This window comes from Ammospiza caudacuta, chromosome 3, assembly GCF_027887145.1.
Source record: "Ammospiza caudacuta isolate bAmmCau1 chromosome 3, bAmmCau1.pri, whole genome shotgun sequence".
In the NCBI taxonomy this organism is placed as follows: Eukaryota; Metazoa; Chordata; class Aves; order Passeriformes; family Passerellidae; genus Ammospiza; species Ammospiza caudacuta.
Genome location: NC_080595.1, coordinates 13,226,438 through 13,237,761, shown reverse-complemented (window position 1 = coordinate 13,237,761; position 11,324 = coordinate 13,226,438). Strand labels below are relative to the sequence as shown.

The 11,324-nt window shown below is 44.5% G+C and overlaps 1 protein-coding gene across 1 annotated transcript; it reads left to right on the top strand.

Moving 5' to 3' along the window:
* The first annotated feature begins 8,960 nt into the window (after positions 1–8,960).
* On the top strand, positions 8,961–9,957 carry LOC131556259 (ankyrin repeat domain-containing protein 9-like). The gene has a single exon (XM_058802727.1). The coding sequence runs from the start codon at positions 8,961–8,963 to the stop codon at positions 9,849–9,851; it is 891 nt and encodes a 296-aa protein (XP_058658710.1). The 3' UTR covers positions 9,852–9,957.
* The last annotated feature ends 1,367 nt before the right edge of the window (positions 9,958–11,324 follow it).

Sequence of the window (11,324 nt, the reverse complement as noted above, 5' to 3'; positions counted from 1 at the left end):
CTCCAGTCTAACTCCTGCCCCCAGAGCCTGGATTTTTATTCACAGACCACAGCTTGGTGCAGAAAGGCAAAGCCTGAGCACGAGTTATAGAGGGCAGAAACCACACTCAGTGTGCTACACACAAGACAGCTGGGGCATGTGCTGCTGAGCAGGGGGGAGCTGCAGTCCCAGAACGTGGATGTAGGCCATGGCCCTCCATCAGCCTGCATTGTTATTAGGGTGGCACCCAGAGGAATTCTGCTGCCAGTGGTGTAATTCTTCTTCTTCAAACTATCTCATATGCCATTAAGAAGAGGGCCAGACCGATTTTTTTTGTTTTGTTTGATTTCAGTACCTTGCAGTTGACATCTTGAAGGAGTGTTTGCAAAGGCAGTCTGACATGTGTCACACAGAAAACTGCCTGTAAACATGAGTTTGTGCAGACTCCATGTTATGGAGGGAAAGAGCTTCTACTTTTAAAGTTTTCACCTAAAGAAAACAAAACCAATAAAATAAAACCAAAACCACCCAAAAGAAAATCAGCATTCACCTGACACCTATATTAAAAATTTAAGCCATCCCTCTAAATGTCAATGATCTGAAAGTTCAGCTGATTTCTTTCTGCCTTTCACTTTTGGTTACTTTGCAGTGAAAGTTCTTTCTTCATCACCAATTATAAACTTTATTGAAAGGGGACAGTTTTGCTTGTGATGGGCAGAAGACTCTTTTTAAACAAAATATAGGAGTCATTAACTTAAATCTTGCATTATGCCAAGGCAGTCCAACATCCTTTGGTGCATTCCTGATGAATATTTCATTCTCTTTAATTAGTCACAAATAGAATTTATTTTTCTGTACTAAATCAACCAAGTATATGAGCCAAAGGCTTCATGCAGCAAGAGGGTGACTTTGTGAAGATCTTTAAATTTCCTGTTCAATTCAGTGGCTGTTGGCTGGGATGGCATTAAGGGCTGTTAGGCACTAGCAGCTGTTTCAGGTTTTCTGGTGTTGATAATATTTGTGTGGTCACACAGCTCAGAGGTGTCTAAATCTAAAAGTGCTCAAAGCATTTGTGAGGTACCAAAATGCTCCTCTGTTAAGGAGCCTTACTGAACTTCCTGCTTTCATTTTGCAATGCATCTGCTCTTGAGTGAATTCTCAGGGGCTGACTTCAAATATACATAAAACCATGAAGATGGAGGAAAATAGAGACCAGCTGCAGGTTAGCAAGGATCTGAACTCATTATATGTGATAGTAGAAGCAATTTGTCACTGTCTGAGTCATCACGAGTGCTCTGTTCAGGGAATCCACTCTTCCAATAAAATTATTTGAACAAAGCATTAGAGATAATAAAGTCCAGAGGAAACTTACTTGGACAAATAGAATTTTCAGGTAGTTCTGAAAAGCTTATTGTGATCAGACTGTGCACTTCTCCCAGATTAAAAATCCTTTTCAGATAAAACCACTGGAAAGTGTGGAGAACAGTGGTGAGGGGTTATCTTTGGCCGTGGATAAAGTATTTTGTCTGTGAGACAATAAAATGCAGGGCATAGGAACTGGCACTCTTGATGACTGAATTAACTTCGAAATCTGTCTCAGTCTCTGAGACCTCAGATGGCACTGAAAAGACTTTCCTGACAAATAATTTTGTAATTACACTGGGGCTGAAGATTGTTTTCAGTGACCTCCAGCAGTTAATTATGGGCTCATAAATTGCAGATTATGGGGTTTTACAGAGCTGCACAGCTTGGATTTTTCTTTTATAGTGGATTCAATAAAAATAATTTTGAAAAATACGTTCATGCCTTTTTGGACCATGAGTTTTGTCGACAGATGCAATGAAACTGATACATCCTGCAGAGCAGCTCAGTCTCCTGGCACTGACATTTCCCCCACAAAAATACCCAGAAGTTAACTTTCTGGGCAGCTCTTGTTTGCAATAGCAATACAGCACAAAAGCAACTATAAAGGTTCAGACAAATTTATCATCATTTTGTTAGGAGTGGCACTGCTGTCATTTTTTATTTATTTGCCCATCTACATGGTAGTAGGACCTTGGATTTGCAGTTTTGGTGTAGTGACAGCTCCTGCATATGTAGAGAAAAAAGATCTTAATTTACAGAAAAAATAAAAACTTACTTTGGAGACTGCCAGGCATTTAGCCTCGTTGATATCACATAGCGCTGAATTCCTCAGGTTAATTATGGCTGGTGTAAAAAAGCATTGCTTTTTGCCAGTATTGGAAACTAAATGTATTCATGCCTTCCTGAATGCTTTCTCAGCAGTTGACAGCCTTGACATTTACATAGGGGTGTGGTGAAACAGGGCACCGACACCCGTAATCATCACGAGGAAGGAAAGCATCCAATGATATAAAACTCTTTCACAGTCTCTGCCTTTCCCTGGAAAAACAGCATCTGGCTCAATGTAGGCACAGACTGTCTGCAAGGGCTTTTTTTGTTCTTTAAACAGAACTCAGCTGACAGGTTACTTTCTGGAAGAGGCATGGTAATCTGTCTATTTATGTACTGCCTTTGAGAGATGTAGCCTCAAATTAGAATAGGAATTGGGAACTGAAACAAAAGGGTTTACAGAAAAGGGAGACACTGGGATTCTTGGCGTGTAGGCTCTGTGCAATCAGGTCTCAAAAGCATTTAAAAAAAATAGAATAATAAGAGCTTTGTTGTTTTTATAGCTGATTAAATTGAGCTGACATCTCATCCTGCAGACATGAGCATACTGCTTGATCTAACCCACATTTGAAGATGTGTATGATGTTCAGTGAGAGCTGGAAACATCATTATCCTTCCTTTGGAGTTAGCCCAGTGTTTACTGAGTGCCTGCCTTTGGAAATGGGCAATCCCTCCCTGGGAGCTGACAGAGGAAAAACATTTGATTTGTGGTGGTCAGGATTCTGCCCTGAGCAGCCTGCAGCACTTGACAGTCTTCAGGCTCTGGCAATCCCACTGGCTCTCACATGAGTTTTCCTGGAAATGGAGAGCTCAATAAGACAAACTGTTTATTTGGGCACTGGATCTCCTATCCATGTTCAGAAAACAGGATGACACTGGTTGTACCTCATTGCTCTGTGTTTTCTCCAGTGCTCTGATGAACTTCCCTCCCCAATTCTGCCGCCTTCTCTGGGTCCTGCTTCTGACCCATCTCCTGACCCAGCTCACTCTTTTTCCTAAGCCCAGTCCAGCCTGAGACCTCAGCACCCATCCCTCTTGCTTGTTCAGACCCCAAACTGAGGGGTTGCTGAGGCTTAGGAGGAAGACGGCTTTTGGAAACACTCAATATCCCCACATGCCTCATCTGAAGGTAAGGAAGGTACCTCAGAGTCAGGGGCCAGAGCTGGTATTGTGCCTCAGGTCTCTACCACTCAGGTCACATAGTGACAGCCAGAGAGCTGTGGCATGCCTTTGCAGCTGGCCAGTGCCATGCAGTGACATACACTGGGGTTATGTGTGCCCAGAGAGATGAGAGTGGCTCCAAAAAAAAGCAATCAGCTCTCACCTGGGGTAGAGATAGGCACCTGCCAGGTGTTCTATAAATTAAGCTGTCTCTATGAATTATCCTGTGACACTGGAGACACAGAAGATTCTGTTTGAAGATCCATCTTCACCCTGCTTTCACAGCTGTGGAGATGCTCTCACATTTGCAGCAGGCTCTGCTTTGCCATAAGCAGGGCAGCTCATTGTCTGGCATTGCTGTCACCACATTCCTGCTGCACTGACTGCTCTCGGTGACCAACACACTGCTGTCATGCTGCTTCTAAAAGCTTTGCTCCCTGTCAACACCCAGACATGCTGAAAATGTTTCCTGTATCAAGGGCTCTGTCTATACCCTGAGTTTAAAAGTGGACAAAGGAAGAGGAGGAGGCACACTCAGATCTGTGCAGGTTGTTTGGGGCTTGCTGCCACAGAGCTCCAGAATAACTGCACTTGGGAGGTGAGGCTCTGGGGGGAACTGGGACACAACAGGCCAGCCCTTCACAGGTGGGATAAACAAGAGCCTGCAGGAAAACACTGTATGGCTTCCCCAACGTTTGCAAGTGTTCCAGGTCTTGTTACAATGTCCAGCTGAGCATCTGGGTGTAGCAGTGTAAGCAGGACACATGTGTGGATTACAGCAGTGGTCAACCAGCAGCATGGACTTCACCTGAAAATCCTCCATTTGTCTCCAGATGAGTCCCTTTTACAGATATCTATCTATCTATCTATCTATCTATCTATCTAGAAATCACATATATTGTGTGTGTATATATATATATATATATACACATGTATACACATACACACACATATATACCCAAGATATTGCACATGTCTGTTGCATGCACCTTTACTTCCAAAGTTCTGCAGGTAAATAACCATTTGGTGTTTGATTTGTTCTGCATGCAGCACATCAGCTGATCCTGTTACAAGTAATTCAAAGGCTTTCCAAAGGGGTAAATCTCTGCTTATTTTCATTTCCTGCCTCTAGCAATGTAGTAAAAAGTTGTTTCATTTGCTGTTTGAAACCTGCAAGCAGGAGTGAAATATTCAGAAATCCAGGACAGGTCAGAGTGTAGATTTTTCCACTGTCCCAAAGCCTAGTTTAGTCAGCTGGTTGAATTAGAGTTGGTAAGTGTGTAGAAGGGCATAAAAGAAACCCTTCACGCTCTGTAAAAGCAGCCTTGAGGTGCAGCAGGGCTCTGCACAAGGGCACTAATTTGTCACACAGTGTCCCCAAGCTGCACTGCACAGCCCAGGGTGGACGTGGAAAGCAGGACACAGCAAGAATTTCCTAGAGCCTCACTGTGGCTGAGGGGTTATCATCCATCCCCGGCAGATAAGTTTTTCTTTCCCAAAGGAAGGACAAAGACCAGCAGACACAATCCTGAAAAACAGTGTGCCTCTGAAGAAGGACATCCTCTTGCTTTGTGCTCAGGCATCTGATATCTGGCAACTGATTTGCTTCTTTGTATATACTGGCTGGATCATCCAGTGCCCTCCTGTACAGAGGGCACAGAAAAATTGAAATTGTTTTGCCTGGAAACAGATGCCAATTCAGATCACTGGAGAAGGGCAGAAAGAGAAGAAACATCTCACGGGAGTTGTTGACACAGGTAGGATGCTGGAGATGGTCCCAATCTCCAAAAGCCTTTTGTTCTTCTGTTTCCCAAGCAGCTTCTTCCTTGAAGTTTTTCCTTTGTGTGTGCAGGCAAAAACATGGTGGAAAGAGCTGAGCTGAGCTCACATGGATCACTGGAACTTGTGGCAAGGCTGCTCTTCCCCTAATGGAGAGAAATGCCTTGCTCCCATCAGGCAGTGAAATGACAAACGTGAAAGCCTCACTTCCAGCTTAGTCTCAGTGACCAAAAGCTGCTGTTGGCTTTTTCTTTTTGCAGAAGATCTCTTCACTCCCCACAGTTCTTCTCATTGCTCCCTGTAACTTTGTACAGAGGGGCAGGAGGAATAAATAAGAGGGAAATGTTGCTAGGCCTAAGCCCCACTCTCAGCATGCAGTACTCAAAGCCTTTCTGCTTTGGCTTAATCCGGAAACAGGAGCCAGTGGAACCCTCTGTGCCTGCAGCACAGTTTGGCCATTGCTGGCACCAGGCTGCAGGCTCTGGACTGAGTTTCCAAAGGCTCAGGACCAAGACCTGCCAAATTTAGTTTTCCTGGACTACTCTAGAGAGCCTGCTGCTTTGTTTCATTTTGGTTTAGCTGTAGGAACACTTTCCTCCTTCTAGCCAGGTGCCTGCAGCGTATGGGGTTTACTTTCACTAGCACTGCATGGTAGAGCCATAGTTTTACACCAACTCTGCTGTGCACTAAGAGGTGTTCACAGCTCCAATTTCACACTCTGGAGCTGACAGAGGTCATTGTGAGCTTCGTGTGACAGCAGAGGTGCTGCGAGGTGGAAGCACAGGGTGCACTGAGGGGGGCTGCAGGCCAGTGGGATGGGAAGAGATGGGGCACGGGTGGGAAGACTGGAGCACTCACAGCCACAAACCACTCACCTGAGGACAGCTAGAGAAATGCAGATACACAGCTGGATGAGAATGGTTTCAGGGGTAGAAAAGAGGACAAATAAGTAATATCTTACATGTAGAGAATTAGCATCTATTGTGAATGTGGATGTGAAAGGGAGTTGCAATCCAATGAAATAAAAAACAGGTGTAAAAGTATGTAACAAATCATAAAACTGACCCCCAGGAGAAACTGGAGTGAGGAAGAAGAAGCTATCACCATCAACCTCACATTCCTCCCACAGAACAGCTCCAGATGCTGATGATTTCCTGTAACATCACCGTCAGAATGAAACCACCAATGATAGGATTTAGATGAGCATAGGCAGAGGGAATATAAACATCAGCAATAGGGATAGAAGATAAGAAGTATACAAAAGGCTTCAATTTATTTTTAATTATTATTATTGCTATTGTTTTTTTTTTTGATTGGAGTATTATTTACTTTTCTGTAATCATTTGACCTAAAGTAATAATGATTTTTTATTAGATTTCAGTTCTACAGACACTCAATTCTTATCTTTATATATAAGGTATGTTTCTCTTTTGTCCAGAAACAATATTTTGAACATACACTGTAAGAAGATTTCTGAATAGCTCAGAAACATTCTGTATTTCTCACAGGTTCAAAATCACCAAATACTTTATAAGCTGAAATCACCACCAAATGTGAAAAATGCATCTGCCCAGGAGAGATATAAGAAGATTCTCAGCCTCAGATGGAAAGGTAAATAGTGTTTTGGGTAAAATCAACTTTTTAGTTTTTCCCTTCAAACATGTTCCTTCTGTCTTGGATGCTCTCTCTGTGAGTCAAAACTGATGCTGTTCCTCTTCTAGACTGCACTTTGTCAAAGAGGAAAGCCTCAACAGACACCTTATGAATTAGGAACCATTATTTTTAGCCACGGATCAAAATTCAAAGAAATAAATAGAAACCTCCAAACTCCTAGTCTCTTTCTAGTTCCTCAGTGAAGCTTTCCATATAAATGTCTTCCATTTCTAATGGTTCTATGATGTTTTACGGATGTATTATGCTTACAATAAAATCCAGTAGCAATGCATTGCCATCAAAAAGGTGCCCTTAGCACCAGCTTTTCTAAACTCCTGGAGAAAAAAAATAAGAAGAGGCCAAGGCCAAGAGCCACCAGAGCAGCCAGCCCTGTGCCATTTGGAACCATAAAGAAGTGAGCAAACCTGAGGTACTCCTAGTTTTGGGCTGGGCTTCTCGGCAGAATTGCAGTGTAACCTGTAATTACAAGGTACAGTGTAATTAGAGATGTTTTCACATCCTGGACATCCTGGAACTGTGGTGTGGAGGTGATTGGCCAGAAGCCTCATGGCCATTCCTGATTCTGGGGTTTTGGCTTCCCTCTTCATTGGAGGTACTTGCAGAATATTTTTCTCTTGACTTCTATATGTCTCTTCACCAAGTCAACTCACAAGACAACCTAAAATTAATCTCTATGACTAAAAGCATCTTCCAGATGCTCCTTGAGCTCTGACAGGCTGAGTGCTGTGAGCACTTCCCAGGGGAGCTTTATCTTAACATCTGCAGCAGGTGAGGGTTGTTTAATGGCTATAAAGCTTTGGAAGATGTGCAAGATCTAGACCCAGTTTTGTGAGTCGCTTTGGTTTTCTCTTTGGATGACTCCAAACAACATTTGGAGATCTGATACTTGAATTCTCTCTAGTTTGAATATACTTACTGTATGTTTTTCTTCTTGTGAAATGAAAATAAGGATTTCCTGATATGCTGTATTTTCCCTTAAAGGGAAGCCCTGTTTTCCTACCAAAATGGGGAGACACCATTTTATTGCAATCTGTTGATTTATAGGATGCATGGAAACCCTCCTTCCTTAAACAGAGCTTGCCATAAAGGACTCTCAGTTAATTTCTTTTCCATTAATTTAATTTTGGCCAGGTCCTTCTGCCTCATCCAATAGGACCTTCCCCCTTAAACCTGTAGGCCTTGGTCCCCTGTGTTTTAGCAGGGTGTTGCACAAGTCTGATTGCCTAATCCCACTTCCCCCATTGCTGCTGGCTCTGACCCGAGTCCCAAAGCGGGACATCTGAGAAATGCTTTGATCAAAGCTCCCCACCCGCCGGTGGGGTTTGGCCATTACCCTTTTGTTTATTCCCTTGCTGTGCAGCAGGGGCACTCCAGGTATTTCCCTGCTAAACAAAGGGAGGCGTTTAAACCCAGCAATCTGCTTTATGGCTCTGGGCACCGTTAGTGCACACACCGTTTGACTCTTTTCTCTGCAGAGATTAATGCTGGCATCTTAAACGTTGCTAATGCCTTATAGACAATCCATTAACATCAGTCTCTCCTAAGTGGCCAGCCATACCATTATTTATAAAATAGGGACCCTTTCCCAGTGCTAGCACTAGCAACCCCTTGATTTCCCGGGCATGGAATCATGCCTGTTATCAGCTGTGGAGTATTTTACACTGCTACATATTTTTTACTATGGAATGAGCTGCGTGTGTGTGAGTGACATGAAAAAATCCCCATAAAATAGCAGAATATTGCTATTCCACTTGCTGCAGTGTATGAGCTGATCTGGTTAGACACGAAATGCAGACAGAAATCCGCCTCACCTCTCAAGCTAATTTTAGTCTCTCCCTCTGTTCTCCGTGGCTGTGTGTGTATAAAATCACTGGCAGTCTGACAGCGTTTCAGTAACCTGTGCCACGCGCAGAGCGGGATGTACTCACCAGCCATCTGCTTGCATGGCACGGGTTAACTGAGCCTGTGGGATTGTGCTTACCTAAACAAAACCACTGCAGTGAGGGGAAAAACAATGAATGGGTGGAGATGATCAGCCCATGCATTCCAGCTAGTGCAGTCCAGGCAGCAATGACAGCCTGAAGGTTGCAGCAGCGTCGGGATCAGCATTCCAAGTGCACCAATCTTGCAGTCTGGAGTGATTTTACGTGGAGCTGTTCTTTATTTGCTGAGCCATGGCCAGTAACCAGGCCAGCCTGCAGGATGATCAGAGCAGGCACTGCAAGTTCTTATCCTACATGTTCTACCAGGCTGTGAGAGATCACAAGCCTGTGTGGATGCTGGAAGACATGAGAACTATGGAGTATTTTTACTGGGAGGAAAATGCCAGCCTACGAACCTACTCACCTTCAGAAGCCCTTCTCTATGCAGTGGTGCATAATCACCTGCCTTATGCTCAGTATCTGCTGTCTCATTTTCCAGAGGAGGCTCTCAAGGTGCCTGGGGAACACTTCTGCTATTGCCCATCCTCTGCTCCTCACCTGGCCATGGCGGTCACATATGACAGGAGAGATATCTTGGGACTGATCATCAAAATTGCGCACAAGCTCCCCAGCTTGAACTCCTATATCAATAGGGCTGGCTGCTTTCATCTGGAAGACGGGAAAACACCCCTGCACCTTGCCTGCGAGCTGCTGAGGTCAGAGACTGTCCTCATCCTGCTCGGGAACGGAGCCTCTCCCAGGATAGAGGACAGTAAAGGGCTGACCCCGCTGGATGTCATCCTGGAGCAGATGTGGGACTCCAAAGTCAATGTTGCATCAAAGAAGCTCTGCCTCGACTACCTCTTGCTCTTCATGCCCAACCCACAGTTTAAGATGCGGAAAGTTCTGCAGGAGCATCCAGACCACTGGACAGCTTTGCTGGGAGAAGACAAATTCAACAGCCTGGTGGGGAACACACCTGCTTCTTTATATCTGCAAGCTATGCAAACTATTCTCCAGACTCTTCCCCCTTCCCACTTCCCTAAAAGCATCCAGGAACTACCTATACCTCAGGCACTAAAGCCCTTACCATCCTATGGCAAAAAGCTACCAGCAAAAAATGTGGTAAATGTTTTTCCTTGACTTTATTCAATGGGTCTTGGATTTTCCAAGGCAACTTAGAGGAGCTGGCTATCCACCCTCTGCATTTTAGTGTGATTTTAGTACTTAACCCATTAGGCTATGCTGGAAAATCCAATATTTTGTGACAAGATTTTAAATGTCTTTTCTAACTGATTGCAGGCACGGCACTTTTAAAGGCAAAAGCCTTCCTTGTTTTCTGTTTTATTGTGCATGTGAAGGGTTAACTGTAGTTGAGACTGTGTTATGTTTGGTTTCTTAGTTGTCAGCTGGTATCAGTGTATCTGAATTCCCAATATGATAACTGTATCATGTGTAATGCACCTGGGTTAAAAGGAACTACGTACCCAGTGGGATTTTTAAATGGTGTCACTGCTGGAGCTGGGAGAAATACCATCTCCTTCCAACGGGGTTCAAACATCAAGTTCCCTTTCTAACAATGCTCAAGCATCATTAGTAATAACCACAAAGTGCATGGCTGATGTTGCAGGGATGCAGAGGCAGTTCCTGCAGGATAACTGATCCTATCGAGTTACTTTACAGCAGGTCATGGTGTGGAGGGCATGAGTTCAGAGAGGGGCTGTGTGTTTATTCCTGGGGGATGTGAGATAAAGATCCACAGAATAGTTAATGGAAAGCATCCAGTCTCACCTGGGAGTGAGGGGGTTAAAGGCAATCCCAGCCCCGATGCCTCTACAGACTTGTGCAGTGGGGAAGGAACCATTTTCCCCACTGTCCAGTAAACAAATGGCAATTGGAGCAGGGACATTGGGAGCCCTGTCTTTCATATGTGACATTATTTCTCTGTGGCTTGTGTTTTGGGACATATCTCTGCAGGAGATGTGGCTGGCTAACTTGATTTCCCTGTGGGCCTCAGAGCCCCAGGCATTTGTTACTTATCCTAAGCTGGGGTATGATGTTCTGCTGTTAAAAGTTGTTACTTGCTGTGAATTAGAGTGATTTTGCCACCCAGGTCCAGACAGAAATCCTTATCTTGGAAGTTACAAATTGTTCCCACTAACTGGGCACTGCAGGCAGGGTGAGTTTGCAGAAAGTGAGGCTGGGTCTGGGCAGCCTTCTGGGTAGCTGTGAATCACACTGCCCTCTCTGCTCAAGGCACTGCTCCTGCTCTCCTGGCTGTTCTCAGCATCAACAGAGCAGTGGCAGAATCCCAGCTTCCTTTGGGGGACATCCCTTATTTTGGATACCAGCATTCCTCACTCCTTGTAAGTGCAGAACCCTCTGTTGTGCTGAAGGAGCACAACTCACTTCCCCCGCCTGCACTGGGCAGAAGTGGAGAACTCACTCTCCTCTCCAGCTGGATTTGGGGCCCAAGGCTGTGGGGCACAAACCACTTTCTACAGGCAGTAGCTAAGAAAGATGTGCAGTCAAATCTCAATTGCTTTGTGCAAAAATGGCTCATGTCTCCTCTGGCTAATTCCCTGCCTGTGCCAAGGAGGCCGTGCTGGACCTGCT

Excerpts from the sequence above, each read along its gene's own strand:
- LOC131556259 (XM_058802727.1), top strand. The coding sequence starts at position 8,961 with ATGGCCAGTAACCAGGCCAGCCTGCAGGATGATCAGAGCAGGCACTGC.